Source organism: Aethalodelphis obliquidens, unplaced genomic scaffold (assembly GCF_003676395.1).
Source record: "Aethalodelphis obliquidens isolate GAN/ISIS:26980383/991018 unplaced genomic scaffold, ASM367639v1 scaffold53, whole genome shotgun sequence".
Taxonomy (NCBI): domain Eukaryota; kingdom Metazoa; phylum Chordata; class Mammalia; order Artiodactyla; family Delphinidae; genus Aethalodelphis; species Aethalodelphis obliquidens.
The window spans coordinates 2,345,166-2,363,070 of NW_020837997.1; the positions used below are offsets into that span (position 1 = coordinate 2,345,166).

At 53.4% G+C, this 17,905-nt stretch overlaps 2 protein-coding genes across 8 annotated transcripts in view; both read left to right on the forward strand.

Annotated features, from left to right (window-relative positions):
* SLC27A1 (solute carrier family 27 member 1) overlaps window positions 1–4,906 on the forward strand; it is a 29,791-nt gene extending 24,885 nt beyond the window's left edge. For 3 of the 7 annotated variants that reach the window (XM_027084636.1, XM_027084638.1, XM_027084639.1), the window contains exons 9-12: window positions 1,094–1,220; window positions 1,310–1,684; window positions 2,089–2,235; window positions 3,485–4,906. In XM_027084636.1, coding sequence (XP_026940437.1) covers window positions 1,094–1,220; window positions 1,310–1,684; window positions 2,089–2,235; window positions 3,485–3,642 — 807 coding nt within the window. In that variant the 3' untranslated portion in view covers window positions 3,643–4,906. The remainder of the gene's footprint in view (window positions 1–1,093; window positions 1,221–1,309; window positions 1,685–2,088; window positions 2,236–3,484) is intronic. The other 4 variants (XM_027084641.1, XM_027084642.1, XM_027084637.1 and 1 more) reach the window with 3 other exon arrangements.
* A 6,015-nt stretch (window positions 4,907–10,921) lies between these two features.
* Window positions 10,922–16,849, forward strand: PGLS (6-phosphogluconolactonase). The gene is made up of 5 exons (XM_027084644.1): window positions 10,922–11,264; window positions 14,819–14,926; window positions 15,384–15,485; window positions 15,787–15,927; window positions 16,488–16,849. The coding sequence occupies exons 1-5, from the start codon at window positions 10,977–10,979 to the stop codon at window positions 16,623–16,625; spliced, it is 777 nt and encodes a 258-aa protein (XP_026940445.1). The 5' UTR covers window positions 10,922–10,976; the 3' UTR covers window positions 16,626–16,849.
* The last annotated feature ends 1,056 nt before the right edge of the window (window positions 16,850–17,905 follow it).

Below are 17,905 nucleotides of genomic sequence, written 5' to 3' on the forward strand. Positions count from 1 at the left end.
CCTCGCCGGCCCCGTGTCCCCAAAGAACAGCCTGGATTGTGGTGGGCAGTTCGGCCAGGGCGCTCGGATGCTTTCTTCTGGCTTGTCCAGTCATGTGACTGTCGCCCCTGAGTTCAAATTCACAGCGTGACTGTGTTGCCCTGGGCAATCACCTCAGCCTTTCTGAGCCTCAATTTGTAGCAGTGGAGGTGGCAGGGGAGAGCAAGGCTCTGGGGGGTCCAGGACCAGAAATGGGGTGCTGATCTCCTCCTACTGGGCAAGTCACTCAGACTCCTTGGGTCTTCGTTTCCTTCTCTGTAAATGGGGTTAACAACTTATCAGGTTTGTTCTAATCACCCAACATCACGAGCTCAGCACAGCACCCCTTCCCCGTGCAGTAGGCACTCTGCAAACAGATGCTTTTATGATTAATAATTATTATCTCCACTCTGCCCTCTCAGGACCCTCCTTCTCCCTTATTAAGCCCTTCCCATCCAAAGTCAGGAACAGAGGACGAGAAGAATAATACATCGCCCTAGGGGGTAGGGGTTCTTTCTGTCTCTCGCTGCTGGGTCCCCAGCACCTGAGGGCAAGGCACAGTCCCCACCACGCACATTTGGTGAATGGACAGCCCCAGAGCACACTCTGGCCGTACCAGCAGAGGTTGCCGCTCTAACAAATACACCCAACCGTGTGCAGCGGCAGAAACCCGTTAGGCCTTTCTGCTCATAGAGCTGAGCCAGGCAGGGTGACATGCAGTGGGCAGCGGGCAGAAGCTCTGCCAGCGTCCCTACATGGGTTCAGGATCACTTTGGCCATCCACTTCCTGCCAGCCTGGAAAGTTTTAAGGACCAGGAAGTGGCGGCCGGCTGGCAGGTCTCCTCATGTGACTGCAAGGGAGGCTGGGAAGGTGGGAGAGGGGAGCACGATTCCTGGCAGGATGCTGCATTTAATACCCCCCTCTCTCAGATCATCCAAGGTCACAGAGTTGGGTGACACTAGGGAGTGCTAATTCCAGGCCCTGGGGCAGGAGAGGCAAGGTGTGTGTGTGTGTGGGGGGGAGGACACCGTGTCACCCCGGGGCTCCCCGTTGACTCGGCTGGCCGCATCCCAGGTCGGCTCCTGTGGCTTCAACAGCCGCATCCTGCCCAATGTGTACCCCATCCGACTGGTGAAGGTCAATGAGGACACCATGGAACTACTGCGGGATGCCCAGGGCCTCTGCATCCCATGCCAGGCCGGTGAGCAGGGTCCCGCCCAGTCCCCCGGGGAGCCGGGGCCCCCCGCCTCCTGCCCGCCCCGCACAGCCCGAGCGCCGCCTCCTCCCTAGGGGAGCCCGGCCTCCTCGTGGGCCAGATCAACCAGCAAGACCCTCTGCGTCGCTTCGATGGCTACATCAGCGAGAGTGCCACGAGCAGGAAGATCACCCACAGCGTCTTCCGCAAGGGGGACAGCGCCTACCTCTCAGGTGTGCAGACCCTGGGGGCTGGCCGCAGGGATGGCAGGTCGCCGTCTTACCTCCCCCTCTCCTCTCTGCCAGGCGACGTGCTGGTGATGGACGAGCTGGGCTATATGTACTTCCGGGACCGCAGCGGGGACACCTTCCGCTGGCGTGGGGAGAACGTCTCCACCACTGAGGTGGAGGGCGTGCTGAGTCGCCTGCTGGGCCAGACAGACGTGGCCGTGTACGGGGTGGCCGTGCCAGGCAAGCTGGGGGGCTCTGGGGGTGATTCTAGGGTCCTGGGAGCAGCCCTGGAGGAGCCCAGCCAGGAGGAGCTTGGAGGTACAGGTACCCTTGTAGGCAGGACCTAAAGCAGTGAACAACCTGGACAACTGCACCCGACAGGGTGGCGGCCTGGGTCTGGAATCTCTCCTCATGCCTGATGTTGAGCCTCAGTTTCCTCATCCAGAAAATGGGCTCATGAAATCAGCCGTGGCTCAGGGCTGCAGGGAGTGCAGCAGGAGCTCCATAAAATGTTTGCTGCTTTGGCGAGCATTATTCCAGGTAGAAGGGACTGGAGGTCAGAAGCCAGGGGCCACCGGTGGAGGGTGGATCTGGTCCCATGGAGGGGCGAAGGGTGGTGGTCTCAGCCAAACCTCTGTCTCCAGGGGTGGAGGGCAAAGCAGGCATGGCGGCCATTGCGGACCCCCACGGCCAGCTGAGCCCCAATGCCCTGTACCAGGAGCTGCAGAAGGTGCTGGCACCCTACGCACGGCCCATCTTCCTGCGCCTCCTGCCCCAGGTGGACACCACAGGTGCGGCCCCCTGTCTCTTCGTGTATCCAACTGTCTTTTAGTTCCTCAGTCATTTACTTATTTGTCCTAGTTCAGTCCCTGTGCCAGGTCCGACGTAATGGTTCATGGCCAGCCAGCACTGTGGGCCAAGCCCTTTTCTTGTTTTATTTACATACTTATTTCTTTCTGTTTCTCACTCGCACTCCCACTGGGTATCCTGCAGTATTGGGTGCATTTCTTTATATTCAGCATTTTTTCTGATGACTAGGAAATTTGAGCAAATCATCTCACACCTCTGAGGTTTCCTCTGCTGTAAATCACCCTTCGTATCTTTGACCCGTCTTTGTATTGCCTCGTCTTTCTTTGTGATTTACGGAAATTTCCCGTAATAGTCTAGATGTTAATTCCATAGTGGTTTCAGACCTTCTACATCTCTTCTGTTTTGGAATCTCTTAACTCTGTCCATGGTGCCCTTTATTGAAAAGAAGGCCTCTAATTTTGATACAAACTTAAACACCACCACCACTACCGCCTCTGCTTCTTCAATTTTGTGGTTTGTGCTTTTGGAAGGCAGCTATGCTCACCACTCTGCCACCAATGCACACAGGTTTGTGCTTTTGAAGTTTCATTTGAAAGGAAAAAAACTTTCCCAACTCTAGAGCACACAGGGATTCTCCCTCCATTTTTTGCTACCAACCCTAACCCTGTCTTTCACAAAACCCTTCTTTAATAGTCTACCGCAGGGAGTGCAAACTTTTTCTTAAAGTCCCAGATGGTAGATATTTTCAGTTGTGGGCCACAGCCTCTGCAGCAATAATTCAGCTCTGCAGCTGTAGGGCAAAAGCACCAGCAACCAGTGTGTACGTGAATGGGCGTGGCCCACCTCGAATGGTGGGCCGAATCTGGCCCGTGGGGTGGGCCATGGGCCTATAAGTTGCTGACTCCTGACCTACTGTGTGACAGAGCCAGCCCTGTCACCTTCTTGGTCTTGTGGGGGGTTGGCACGTGACCAGGCAGGGGGTACACAGAGTTTCAGGCCATGATGAGGGTGGTCAGGGAGGCCTCCCTGGAGGAGAGGGCATGAAGCTGAGATCCAAAGGCCAGGGGGGAGTCAGGCAGGCAAAATGGGGAAGAATGTTCCTAGCAGAGGCCTCTTCAGAGGCCTGGAGGTGCAGGACAGGATGGCGAGTTGAGGGAGGGGGGATTCCTGGAATCCCCCTGCCGAGTCCCCATCCCACCCCCACTTCCACCCCCACCCCCATCCCCACAGGCACCTTCAAGATTCAGAAGACGAGGCTGCAGCACGAGGGCTTCGACCCACGCCAGACCTCAGACCGGCTCTTCTTCCTGGACCTGAAGCAGGGCCACTACCTGCCTCTGGATCAGGGTGTCTACACCCGCATCTGTTCGGGCGCCTTCTCCCTCTGACGCTCTTCCTCGGCCCACCAGAGACTTTGCAGCAGGCCCAGCAAGCGAGGGGGGCTTGAGCCAGACAGCCCTGCCCTGTCCTGGGGGCAGAGAAACTGGATCCCAGGAGGAGCCTGTATTTCCCGCCTTCACCCTCCTCCTCTCCCCCTCTGGTTGCCCCCTGCCTGTCCTCCACTCCTGTGTCTGTGTGTGTGTCTGTCTCTGCGCCCTGCTTCTCGGCCTCCCTCCTGTCCCTGACTGCCCTCACCTCTCTCCTCCATCTTTCCTCCCCTGCCCTCTTCCTGCCGAAAGTAGAACAGACATTTCCTGGGAGCTGGGGTCTGTGCGGAGGCCCAGCTGCCTTGGGGGCCTCCGCGGGTCCTCCCCACTGGGTGGTAAACCCGAGTGGGGCCTCTCCACCTCCCTCTCAGCTGTGCCTTAACAAGGCCCACCCAGCCCAGACCTCCCTAGGCTGCTAGATTCCTGGACGTTGTAGCCCTGCATGAGCTCCGGGCAGGCCCTCCACTCTCCTTGCTGAACTGAGGAGCCGGGGGTGTCTGCCTGGCCAGCCCGGGAGCAGGGGGGCCTCGGCCAGGGGTGCAGGTCAACGGGAAATCTCTCCCCGGCCGGGCCAATTGCCTTTTGCACTTCCTATCCCTGGTGGGTCTCCCTTGCCTTGCCTGCCCTTCCTGATACCCCAGGAACTTCTGGAACTGACTGTGACCACTTGGATGTTTCCCCTGCCCAGATGTCCCTGTTCAGGCGTCTCCACGGAGCTTCTGCTGGAGGGGCCCTGAAGATGGCTCTGGGGGGCTGCTCAGCCCACTGCTCAGATGCTCACCCTGGCAGAGGCCTCTTGGGGATCCTACCTGGTGTGGCTGCTGGAGGGACACACGGGAGTGGCAGCAGTGGGGTTGGGAGAAGCCTCCAGGCCAGGGGTGGCGTCTGAGATGGCCTCTTGGGCCTCAGGCGTTCCAGCCTATTGAATGTCCCGCTAGCCTTGCTAGTGACAGCTCGGACCCTGGGTTGGTGACATCCTGAGACAACCCTGCCAGGATGGCTCGGACATCCCCATCAGCTTCGTCGATGGCTCAGCCTGGACACCCACCGTTGGGGCCTGCCACCCAAACTGCCCCTCTGTCCCTGCCTCCGGCAGCACCGTCCCGCACCTAGAACAGCAAGGCCAGTAGCAGGTGACCCCATGCTGTTTTGCACGGGCCTTTCTAAGCACTGAGATTTTGTTTCCTAGCTGAATTTAAGAAATAAACCTGCAGAGTGTCTGGTGCCTGATGGGAACTCAGTCACTCACCGTTTGTCCCCACGTGGCCCAGAACCCTGTCAGTTTCAGGCCTCTCACCGGGGAACACACAGTCACCAGACATGAGCAAAACACACTCAGCCTTTACTTACAGCTCCTGTTGCCTCTTCTCCAACCTGCAAGGCTTCAGGGGTCTGGGGATGGGGGGCGGGGGGGGGGGCACATGGGTTAGCGTTCTTGCCACCTCCCTGCAGCCTCCGGGTCCTCCCATAGCCCCGTGCTGACCTTGGTGGTCCCGGGAGAGGGACAGCCTATCTGCCTTGGGTTCCGGCAGGTGCACAGGATGGCCGGGGACAGAGGGTATGTCCTGGCATGTCCGGCTGCCCCAGGAAGGGAGCCCCTCTGTGTGTGGGGTCAGCACGTAAGGCCATCGCTCTGGGCAAGAACCACTGAGCCTGCAAGCGTAGCTGCCTGAGATGGGATTTGAACCCAGGACATTGAGCTCCAGAGTTCATACTCTCAGCTCCCACCTTCAGCTGTCCCCCCTCCAGAACTATAATGTCTGTCTCGTCTCCATTTCAAGGGACAGAAGAAGAAAGTCTTATGACAACGGAGCATTCGCTAGGAGGGAGCACCCAGGGGGCGACCCTGGGGTTGGATGGGGGGTGGATGAGTCCTTGGCCAGCTCAAGGATGGATGAACCATTGATGTGTGGAGCTGGTCCTTGGCTGCCCACACTGCAAAGAGGGGGATGTAAGGTATAGCCTCTGAGATGCCCAGTGAGGGTGGGAGAAGGATCTGGTGCTGGTGGGGATGGAGCTTCCCTGGTGTGTTGATAAGCAAGTGTATTCTGGGTAACATCCCTTCAGACATCCAACCACCTCCAAAGGTATCATCATGGTCCCCGTTGTACCGATGAGGAAACTGAAGGCACAGGGAGGGGAATGAACTCATTGTCAGGGGCTCTGGTGAGAAAGTGGCCCAGTGGGGACCTTTCTCATTGCAAAGCCTGTGACGCTAGTTGCAGCAGTGTAAGAAGTTCTCTCCGGACCAGCAGGAAAATAATTCTGATGTCTCTTAGGATCAGGGTCTGCGTTTGTTTGCTTTTTAAAATTAATTAATAGGGGACTTCCCTGGTGGCGTAATGGTTAAGAATCTGCCTACCAATGCAGGCAACACGGGTTCAATCCCTGGTTCGGGAAGATCCCACATGCCGCAGAGCAACTAAGCCCGTGCGCCACAACTACTGAGGCTGCGCTCTAGAGCCCGTGCTCCGCAGCAAGAGACGCCACCACAATGAGAAGCCTGTGCACCGCAATGAAGGGTAGCCACGGCTCGCTGCAACTAGAGAAAGCCCGAGCGCAGCAACGGAGACCCAACGCAGCCAAAAATAAATAAACTTATTAAAAATAATAAAATTAATAGATTTTACTTATTAGGGCAGTTTTAGGTTTACAGGAAAATGAGTGGAAAATACAGAGTTCCCATATACCCTCTCACCTCTGCGCCACTGTTTGCACTATAATTAACATCTGGCATTAGTGGGCTACATTTGTTACACTTGATGAGCTAATGTAGATACATTATTATTAAGCCAAGTCTGCAGTTTACATTAGGGCTCGCTCTGTTATACATTCTGTGGGTTTCAACAATTGCATAAAGACATGCATCCACTGTTACAGTATCACAAAGAATAGTTTCTCTTGCCCTAAAATTCCCATGTTCCATCTCTTCATTCCTCCTACCCCAACCCCTGATCTTTTTACTGTCTCCACAGTTTTGCCTTTTCCAGAGTGTCATGGACTTGGAATCACACGATGTGTAACCTTTTCAGACTGGCTTCTCTCAGCAAGATGCATTTGATGTTCCTCTATGCCTTCTCGTGGCTTGATAGCTCTGTATTTTTTAAAGCAAATGAGAAGCTCTGTGATTCGCCCCCGGGACCCTCGGTAAATCAGGAAGAGAGCTAGGATCCGAAGGTGCTGTGCCCTGAGCCTCTCCTTTTTGGAGGGGCCCTGGAAGGATGTGCACAGAGGGGATGTCTTTATTTGTGATGTGGGAAGAAAAACGCCCCAGCGTGGCGTTGGCAAGTACACTGTGAGAGGCAGGGGCTGAGAAGTGCATGAAGGACCAGGAAGGAGCAGCAGCTGCCCGAGAGGGCACATGGAGGAGGAGAGTTGGGGGCCAAGAGCTTCCTGAGGACGGGCGGCTGCAGGCTGAATCCCTGCCCCACACCCCTTGAGGGTCTCCATCACTCTGGGGAAGATTCCAGGCTCTGGCTAGCAGTGTCATCCTGCAGGCATTTTTCCTTGTACCACAGATGGTTGTTTCCAGCCTGTGTCTGGCCTCAGCGCCTTTGCTCCTGCTGTCTCATGTGCCTGAATCACTGGTTTATTTTTTAAGTGAGCTATTATTCATATACCATAAAATGCACCCTCTTAAAATGTGCAACTTAGGGCTTCCCTGGTGGTGCAGTGGTTAGGAGTCTGCCTGCCAATGCAGGGGACATAGGTTCAAGTCCTGGTCGGGGAGGATCCCACATGCTGCGGAGCAGCAGAGCCCATGCGCCGCAACTACTGAAGCCCGTGCTCCACAACTACTGAAGCCCGCCTGCCTGAAGCCCGTGCTCCACAACAGGAGAAGCCACCGCACTGAGAAGCCCGCGCACCGCAACGAAGAGTAGCCACCGCTGGCAGCAACTAGAGAAAGCCCACGCACAGCAATGAAGACCTAATGCAGCCAAAAATAAAAATAAGATGAAATAAATTTAAAATATAATAAAAATAAAAAAACATTTAAAACGTGCAACTTACTGGCTTCTAGTATATTCGCAAGGTTATACAACTGTCCCCTCTGTCTAGTTCCAGAATATTTTCATCACCCCAAAAGGAGATCTCATGTCCCTTAGAAGTCACTCCCCGTTCCCCTTCCCCAGCCTCTGGCAAGTACTACTTTCTGTCTCTATGGATGTTTTAGACATTCCATAGAAATGAAATCATATATGTGGCCTTTGGCGTCTCACTTATTTCACTCAATATGTTTTTAAGATTCATCCAAGTTGTAGCTCATTCCTTTTTATGGCCAAACAATATACCATTGTAAAGAGAGACCACATTTTGTTTAAGCATTCACCAGGTGATGGACACTGAGTTATTTCCACTTTTTGGCTATCGTGAGTAATGCTGCTGTGACCATTCACACAAATGTTTTTTGTGCGAACATGTCTTGAATTCTCTTGGGTATAAACCTAGGTGTGGAAGTGCTAGGTCACACGGTAACTCTATGTTTAATCTTTTGAGGAACTGCCAGACTGTTTTCCAAAGTGACTGCATCATTTTATATCCCCACCAGCAGCAGTGTGTGAGTTTCCAATTTCCCACACCCTAATCAGCACTACTTGTTTCATTATTGTAGTCATTCTAGTAGGTAAGAAGTGATATCTCATTGTAGTTTTATTTATTTATTTTTTTTTTTGCGGTACGCGGGCCTCTCACTGTTGTGGCCTCTCTCGTTGCGGAGCACAGGCTCTGGATGCGCAGGCTCAGTGGCCATGGCTCACGGGCCCAGCTGCTCCGCGGCATGTGGGATCTTCCCACTCAACCACTGCACCATTAGGGAAGCCCCTCATTGTAGTTTTGATTTGCATCTCCCTGAGGGCTAATAAACAGGACATCTTTTCATGTGCTTATTGGCCATTTGTATACCTTCTTTGGAGAAGTGTCTATTCGGACCCTTTGCCCAATTTTTAATTCGGTTGTCTATTTGGAGTTGTAAGAGTTCTTAATATATTCTGTATACTAAACCCTTATAAGATATATGATTTGCAAATTTCTCCCATCCCATGGGTTGTCTTTTCACTCTTTTGGTAGTATCCTTTGAAACACAGAAGGTTTTCATTTTTATGAAGTCCAGTTTATGTATTTGTCTTTTGTTGCTCGTGCTTTTGGAATTATTGTCTAACCCAAGGACAGAAAGGTTTTTTGCATTTCTTTTCTTCTAAGAATTTTTTAGTTTTAGCTCTGATATTCAGGTCTTTGACCCATTTAAATTTTTGTATATGGCAGGAGGTATGGATCTGTATTCGTTTTCTACTGCTGCTGTAACAAATCACCACCAATTTAGTGGCTTAAAATAACGCCAATTATAGCTTTGAAGGTGAGAAGTCAGAAATGGATCTTACTTGACTAAAATCAAGGTTTGGCAGGGCTGCATTCCTTCTGGAGCTTCTGAGAGAATCCATTTCCTTGCCTTGTGCAGCATTTAGATACCGCCAATATTCCTTGGCTCGTGGTCTCTTCCTCCATCTTCAAAGCCAGCAACAGTGGGTTGAGTCTTTTTCATGCTGTCAATTCTCTGGTCCTCCTTCTTTTATTTTTAGTGACCTCTGTGAGTACATTATGCTCATCCAGGTAATCTCTTTTAAGGACAGCTGATTAGCAACCTAATTCCATCTGCAACCTTAATTCCCCCCTGCCAAGTAACCTAACATATTCACAGGTTTCGGGAATTACAGTGTGGACACCTTGGGGGGGGGGGACCATCATTCTGCCTACTACAAGGTTCAACTTCATTCCTTTTTAAAAAATATATATATATATTTTCTTTTTTGCCTGCACCATGCAGCATGTGGGATCTTAGTTCCCCAACCAGGGATCGAACCCATGCCCCCGCGTTGGGAGCAGGGTCTTAACCACTGGACCGCCAGGGAAGTCCCTCAACTTCATTTCTTTTGCATGTGACTGTCTAACTGTCACACCATTTGTTGAAAAGACTACTCTTTTCCCATTGAATGGTTCTGGCACCCTTGTTGAAGATCCACTGACCAAAGACATACAGTTTGTTGTTGCTGTTTTCCATCTCAGTTCTATTCTATTGATATATATGTCTATCCTTATGTCAATACCACACTGTTTGGTTACTGTAGCTTGTAGTAAGTTTGAAATCAAGAAGTGTGAGTCCTCCAACTTAGTTCTTTTTCCAGATTGGTTGGCTATTCGGGGTCCTTGCAATTCCATGTGAATTTTGGGGTCAGCTTGTCAATATCTACAAAAAAGGCTCACAGAATTTTGATAGGGGTCGCATTGTATCTATAGACTAATTGGCTGAGTGTTGCTATCTTAACAATATGAAATCTTCCAACCCATGAACATCGGATGTTTTTCCATTGACTTAGATCATCTTTCAACTTTTTTCAGCTAAGTTTTATAGTTTTCAGTGTACAAGTCTTGCACCTCTTTTGCTAAACTTATTAAGCATTTTATTCTTGTTGATGCTACTGTAAATGGAATTGTTTTCTTGCTACTTCTTTTAAAGATGCACTACCTATGCAAATCTCATTGCACTTACTACACTCTCCTAAACTCTCTGCTTCTGAGACGTGGTCCAGCTGCCTTGACCCACCAGGCCTCCTGCCCCTTCCAGTCCTCCCTGCCCATGTTATTTCCTGAATATTCTATCTTATCAGCCAAGGCCCATTTGCCTCAGTCTGGGAGCTTCTCCAGGCAAGAGCCAAGGGTGGAGGACTCTCTGAGTCCTCAGAGAGACACAGAGGTCTCCAGAGAGAATATGCAGGAGAAATTCAACAAGTGTATTTTCAGCCCCTACACTGTGCCATAATTCAGGGGGCTTTGGAGGATTCGGTGAATATAACAAATATCCCTGTCCTCATCAAGTCTATATTTTAATTAAAGAGACGACAAATACCAGCAAGACAAACATAAGTTCAGGAATGCAAAGTCCACCAAAATGCGCCCTCCTCCAGGAAATCGCCTCCCTCCACCCGACCCCAGGTCCCCCTCTTCCCGAGCCTGGAACCTTTGAGCTCCCTTCTCTGGCCCCGCCCTGATACCGGGAGGTTGAGCGCAACTGCACCTGCTCCGCCTGCCGCAGCCCAGGAAAGAGTTCGATGAGCGCGCAAAGAATCAACGAGCGCCGCCGGACCGGCTGCCCCACCCCGCCGGGATTTCACTCGTGGGACTGCGCATGTGCTACAAGCAGCCGCCCAAAGGCACCGAGAGCTGTGTACCAGGACCAGGCTTCGCGCAGGCGCACTGGCGGCTGCCGGGAGGGCTTCCGCCTCCCAGCTGCTGCCGTCGCCATGGCCGCGCCGGCCCCCGGCCTCATCTCGGTCTTCTCGAGCTCGCAAGAGCTGGGCGCGTCGCTGGCACAACTGGTGGCGCAGCAGGCAGCGTGCTGCCTGGCGGGGGCCCGCGCCCGCTTCACGCTTGGCCTGTCAGGCGGCAGCCTCGTCTCGATGTTGGCCCGCGAGCTGCCCACCGCCGCTGCCCCCGCCGGGCCCGCCAGCCTCGCGCGCTGGACGCTGGGCTTCTGCGACGAGCGGCTCGTGCCCTTCGAGCACGCCGAGAGCACGTACGGCCTCTACCGGGTGAGAGCTACGGGGGCCGCCGGGGGTCACGTCGAGAGGGCCGCACCCATTGCCTGAACCCGGCTACGGGGGCCACCGGGGGTCACTTCGAGAAGGCCGCGCCCACCGCCTGAACCAGGCTACGGGGGTATTGCAGGGTCACACCGTGCCCTCTGCCTCTATCTGGACTGGATCCGGGAATGGTCTGCTGGGTGCCCTGACGTCCCATCTGGGCTGCACCTCCACTGCCACCCGGGTGGAAAGTGGGGACCTTGAAGCCTCTCGATGCTTTATCCGGTAGCCAGGTAGAGGGAATGGCATGGGCAAAGGCGTGGAGGTGAAACAGAGTGGTTCATTCCAGGGACCTAGAGAAGGTCAGGCGCCGCAGGCTCGTAGCGTGCAAAGGCAGTTAGGGAAGAGCCAGCTAGGAGGGATCTGGTGTGGAACCTGGGCCTCAGATTCCCCATCTGTAACCTGGACGAGTTCTCGGTGGTCTCCACACAGCTTGTGGCGCTGATGACTCCGTGACTGGTTAACTTTGGCCTGGGGCCCCAGACTCCTATAGAATCAGGGGACCCCCTGCCCGCCGTTTTACAAGCAGGAAAACTGAGGCTTGGAGGATCTTTGGTCTGAGCTGGGTGCCTACGCCTCCCCCCCAGCCCCCCGCGTCTCAGTCAACTCTTCTTGCCATGGATGGAGGAGGAAAACCCACCCAGGGAAGTGTGGGAGGTGCAGGTTTGGCCAGAAGCCTCAGGTCGCTCAGGTCCTGGATGTGTTAAGTTCTCTTCACAAAGAAGCTTGAGGTGATGGGTTTTTGTTTGTTTTGTTTGTTTTGGTAATAAGCAGGAAGGTTTACTGATTACCAAGCGCTTTATCCATCATCTCATGAAACCCCACAATAGCCTATGAGGCGGGGGCTGTTAGTACCTCCATTTCATAGATGGAGAAACTGAGGCCAGAAGAGGAGAGTCACCTGGTAACCAGTGAGGGAGCCGGGGTATGAACCTGCCTGGCCCAGCCCCCCAGATAGCACCTGGGACCCATAGCAGGGACAGGGGCCACCCTTAAGTCTGCTTTCCTGTGTGTCTTCCCCCAGAGCCTAATTTAAAAGTGGGCTCTTGTTTCTTTTTAGTGACTTTGAAAGACTTTTAATTAGAAAAGCCATACTTCCTCAAGTAACAGAATTCTAACAGAACCGTCAAAGAGAAAGTTGCACGGATATTCAATGCGTGTCCATGTATCCAGCACTAGGGACAGGTCCCTCGCAGGGCTCATTGTGGGGCAAGGGGTACCAACACACAGGGCAATAAATAAGGGAAATCCACCCGGAGCCATAACGTAATGCAGTTTGGACAAAAGATAATAGTGTAAGATGAAAGAAAGTGCCAGGGAAGAGGGGGGAGCATCTTTCAGCCAGGATGGTGGGCACTGGAGGGCGCTGAGGAGGTGACGTTTGGGCTGTGACCAAAAGGTGTGAGGAGCCTGCCACTGGTGAGCTGGGGCAGAGGGTAGAGTAGAGGCAAAAGCTGTGCGGTGGGAACAAACGTGGGGCGAGGATTTGCTTCTGCCAGTTTCCCCGTGAGGGGAATCATATTAGTTCCCTGGGCCTGCCGTAACAAAGTACCACCAAATGGGTAGCTTAAAACAACAGGCGCTGATTCACAGTTCTAGAGGCCAGAAGTCCAAAATCAAGGTGTTTTCAGCAGAGCTATGCTCCCTCCAAAGGCTCTAGGGCAGGAGGCTTCCTTGCCTCTTGCAGTTTCTGGTGGCTCCAGGCGTTTCTTGACTTGTGGCTGCATCACTCCAACCTCTACCTCTGTTTCTACATCATCTCTGATTTTCTCTTTGTGTCCTCCTCTTATAAGGACAGCAGTCATTGGATTTAGGGCCCATCCTAATGCACTGACTTCATCTTAACTAATGACAACTGCAAAGACCCTCTTTCTAAATAACTGAGGTTCTGGGTAGACATGAATTTGGGGGGGGCACTAAGCGACCTGGTACAGGGGTGCAGAGGTATTCCTCTCCTTGAGGATGGACCCCGGCCACCTTGGGGCTCTCTAAGCATGAATGGCTCACCCTGTTCTATGGGCCTTCTGCTGTCCAGGCTGGGAGGATTAGCTGGGGCCACGTTCCCGGGGATGGTTCCTCAGCACCTACAAAGTGTTCAGAGAGAGCCCACCCGATCAACCAGCAGTTCCACTTCCAGGAACCTGCCCAACCGATGCCCAGCCTTGGGCTCCCTGGAAGCCCAAACTGAGGAGGAGGGAATGGCTCTGACCCTGTGGGGGAGGGCAGCTAAGGAGGGGACTCAGGTGACAGAAATGGGGCACCCGTACTCCATCCGGCTTTGCTCAGTACAATCCCCAAGGGTGTGTATAGATGGGGACCTTGGACAAAGCAGGTCTTTCCAACGATGGATCTGATCGTGCCCCTCCCCAGCTCACACACCCTCCTTGGCTCCCCATTACCCTCAACACAGAGCCCACACTCAGGCCAGCATTCAGGGGGGGTCAGCGCCATAAGGTCTGGCGGGTTTGTCCCATGTCCCTGCCGCCTTCCCCCACTGCTCCAAAAACTGTATTGTTTACCTGCTTTTACTCTGTGGTTCAGCTCAGCATTGCCTCGGCTGAGCTAGTCCCTGCCTAAAAGGAGGCACCGAGGTGGGGGTTGCCAGCATCCATCCCAGGGCAGATCCAAGGCCCTGGGGCTCATCTCCATGGGCGAGGGCTAGAGCCCTCTGCCTTGCGGGAGGCCTGATTCCAGGTGCTTCTGCATTAAACCCACGCATACTAGGTTGGGGTGCCTGCTATGTGCTGGGCACGCTCACCCCGTAGTGGCAGCCCAGAAGACAAATCAGTGCTTTTCACAATTATATGTCATGCCACCAGGCAGCACGACGGGGGAGGTGCAGGCAGGGGTGGCTGCTCAGACGAGGCAGCTTGAGGGATGTGTAAGTTTCCCAGGCAGGGTCAGCAGCTGGTGTACCCACTGAGGCAGGAAGGTCAGCAGGGGCTCGTGGAGGGCAGAGAGGAGCTAGGTTTTATCCTGAAGGCCAAAGGACCCTGGGGGTTTGTTTGTTTGTTTACTTTTATTGGAGTATAGTTGCTTTACAGTGTTGTGTTAGTTTCTGCTGCACAGCAAAGTGAATCAGCTATAAGTACACATATATCCCCTCTGTTTTAGATTTCCTTCCCGTTTAGGTCACCACAGAGCACTGAGTTCCCTGTGCTATACAGTAGGTTCTCATTAGTTATCTATTTTATACATAGTAGCGTGTATGTGTCAATCCCAATCTCCCAATTCATCCCACACCCCCCTTTCCCCACCCTGGGGGTTTAGAAACAGGGCTGTGGCATGGCCAAACAGGTGCAGGCTGGAGCCAGGAGGCCCCCAAGCACCATGGACTTGAAAGACCCCTGGCGGAATGCCACTGGGATCCTCACTCACACGGGAAGTGGGTATAATGACAGTCATGTCCTCACCTGGAGGATCCAGGTAGTCATAGGTGCAGGTCCCATGCCACCACAAACTGTGTGTTTCTGTTGGTGACACTGTGCCTCCGTCTGCTGCAGACCCACCTGCTCTCCAGGCTGCCGATCCCCGACAGCCAGGTGATCACCGTTAACCCCGAGCTGCCCGTGGAGGAGGCAGCTGAGGACTATGCCAAGAAGCTGAGACAGGTGAGTCCCTCGGAGTAGCTGCAGCAAGACCTCATCCATCCGATGGCCTCTCCCAGAGTGCCGGAGCCACCCTGCTGGGGGCACTGTGTGCTCAGCACTGGCAGAAATTCTCCCTGGGGGCAGTCAGCAGACCCAGCCTCACCCTGCAGAGCCCCCTTTGAGGATCCCCCCTCTGAGAGGCCACAGCCCTGCCTTGGGGGACCCCAAAGGTGGCCTGGTCTCTGACACCCTGGTAGTGGGCCTGGGTCTTCACATCTTGGGGACAGTTGTATACCCACACTGTCAGCCAGGTGGACAGTGAAATGTGGAACCTTGTAGATTAGAGTTCCTTTTTTTGCAGGTGAGGCTGAGCATTTCTCACTGGGTTACAGCGACCTGTTTTTCTGACAACTGTTTCTTTGTGTCCTCTGCGCCCTTCCCTCACAACTTCTTGGGACTGTCTTCTTTCCTCACCCAGGCATTCCAAGGGGACTCCATCCCGGTTTTCGACCTGCTGATTCTGGGTGTGGGTCCCGATGGCCACACCTGCTCACTCTTCCCAGACCACCCCCTCCTGCAGGTGAGCACACCCACGAAGGCCCTGCTCATGTCTGAGCCCCAGCCTCTGCCATCTGGGGCTTCCAGAGCGCTGGAAGGTACCTACAGCGTGGTGTGAGTCAGCCTCTGCCAACAGGCATGCCCGCTGGGCTTGACCCTTCTGAGCCTCAGTTCACCCACCTTAAAACAGGAGCCTTAAATCAAGTACCACAGGATTAGTGGGGCGGGATGGAACGATGGATGGACAGTGCTTGGCATGTGTGAGTACTCAAGAGGTCAAGTGACATTGTCCTCCTGTCTCTACCTTGGGCCTCCCTCCCCAGGAGCGGGAGAAGATTGTGGCCCCCATCAGCGACTCCCCGAAGCCACCTCCACAGCGCGTGACCCTCACACTTCCCGTGCTGAATGCAGCTCGAACTATCATCTTTGTGGCAACTGGAGAAGGCAAGGCAGCTGTTCTGAAGGTAACAGCTGAGGGCCCCCTTCCCAAGAAGGTTGTAGGCATAGAATATGGCCCTAGACACTACTGTGCTGAAAGCACCAGATCCCAGGATATTTCAATAATTCTTGGGTTGAAGGGGAAATGAAAACTGCAAATACAGGCTAGTTAGGAGTTAACAATTATGAAATGAAATGGATGAGATGAGGCCAAAACTGCTCAGAGGTAAATTCGTAGCACTTACTGCATATACATATATATTTAATTGTTAAATAAAAAACAATTGAAATAAAGAAATCAAGCAGTTTAGAAAGCTGCTTTTGCCCTGTAACAGCAGAGCTGAGTAGTTGCAACAGAGACGGGGTGTGATCTGCAGAGCCGAAATAGTGACTCTCTGGTCTTTGTAGAAGAGGTGTGTTGACCCCCATATTAAACAGTCACATGATAAAAAGGAAGAGACCCCATCCCTCCTGATTGCTTGAAGCTAGGACATCCGGGATGGGCGATATCACCTCTTGAGGGTAGGAGGGGTCCAAGGGTGCTGGGGTGTGGGCAGGGCCCCACGCTCCTGCCCTCTCCACACAGCGCATTTTGGAGGACAAGGAGGAAAACCCGCTCCCCGCCGCCCTGGTCCAGCCCCGCACTGGGAAACTTTGCTGGTTCCTGGACGAGGCAGCAGCCCGACTCCTGACCGTGCCCTTCGAGAAGCATTCCACTTTGTAACTGGTGCCGAGATGCTACAGCTGGGACCACGCACAGCCTGAGTGGGCCGGGATCTTCCCAGTCTGGGCCCCGCTGCCAGCCCACTCCAGGCTTCATTTTAGAAAAGCCGAGTGGTGCCACTGGAAGCCGATAGGGTCTGGCCACCAGCCCTGCCCAGGGGCTCAGCCCATGGGCCATGGCTCTGGGTGACTCAGTTATTAAAAGGAACATCTCTTTGAAGTCTCCGCTGTCTCGTGGTCCTTGGTGGGCAGTGGGACTGTTGGTCCCTGGGTGGAGGGCCTGACCTGCAGCCCTCATCCCAGCACGTGGAGGGCAGGGAAGGGCGCCCTGGATGAGTGTCCTGGGGCTGCCATAGCGGAGTACCACAAACTAGGTGGCTTCAAACAACTGAAATTTATTGTCTCACAGTTCATGAGGCCAGGAGTCTAAAATCAAGGTGTCAGGAAGGTTACATCTTTCTGGAGGCTCTGCAGGAGAATCTATCCCAGGTCTCTCTCCTGGTAGCTGCAGGCAATTCTTGGCCTTCCTTAGCTTGTAGACACATCACTCATCTCTGCCTCTGTTGTCACATGGCCTTCTCTTTGTGTGTTTCTCTGTGTCCTGTCCTCCTTTTTTTTTTTTTGTCTGTTTTTTTGTTTGTTTTCTTGGCCATGCCACTCGACTTGCAGGATCTCAGTTCCCAGAGCAGGGATTGAACCTGGGCCACGGCAGTGGAAGCCCAGAATCCTAACCACCAGGCCACCAGGGAGCTCCCTCTTGTCCTCTTCTTTTTTTTTATAGATAAGATTTTTTAAAATATTTACTTTATTATCATGTATCTTTGGCTGCATTAGGTCTTCGTTGCTGCGCATGGGCTTTCTCTAGTTGTGGCGAGCGGGGCCTACTCTTTGTTGGGGTGCGTGGGCTTCTCATTGCAGTGGCTTCTCTTTTTGCGGAGCATGGGCTGTAGGCGTGCAGGCTTCAGTAGTTGTGGTGCGCAGGCTCAGTAGTTGTGGCTTGCAGGCTTAGTTACTCTGCGGCATGTGGGATCTTCCTGGACCAGGGCTCGAACCCGTGTCCCCCTGCATTGGCAGGCGGATTCTTAACCACTGCGCCACCAGGGAAGCCCTCCCTCCTGTCCTCTTCTAATAAGGACACCTGTCATTGGATATAGGACCACCCTAAATCCAGGCTGAGCTCATCTCAAGATCCTTAACTCATTTTGTCTGTAAAGATGTCTATTCCAAATAAGATCACATTCTGAGGTTCCAGGGGTTAGGCTGTGGACATATTCTTTTTTT

What these genes read in the sequence shown, in the direction of transcription:
- PGLS (XM_027084644.1), top strand. Translation starts at nt 10,977, where the DNA reads ATGGCCGCGCCGGCCCCCGGCCTCATCTCGGTCTTCTCGAGCTCGCAA. An exon ending in GCACGTACGGCCTCTACCGG is followed by an intron (nt 11,265 to 14,818) that starts GTGAGAGCTACG and finishes CGTCTGCTGCAG; the next exon opens with ACCCACCTGCTCTCCAGGCT. An exon ending in CAGACCACCCCCTCCTGCAG is followed by an intron (nt 15,486 to 15,786) that starts GTGAGCACACCC and finishes CTCCCTCCCCAG; the next exon opens with GAGCGGGAGAAGATTGTGGC.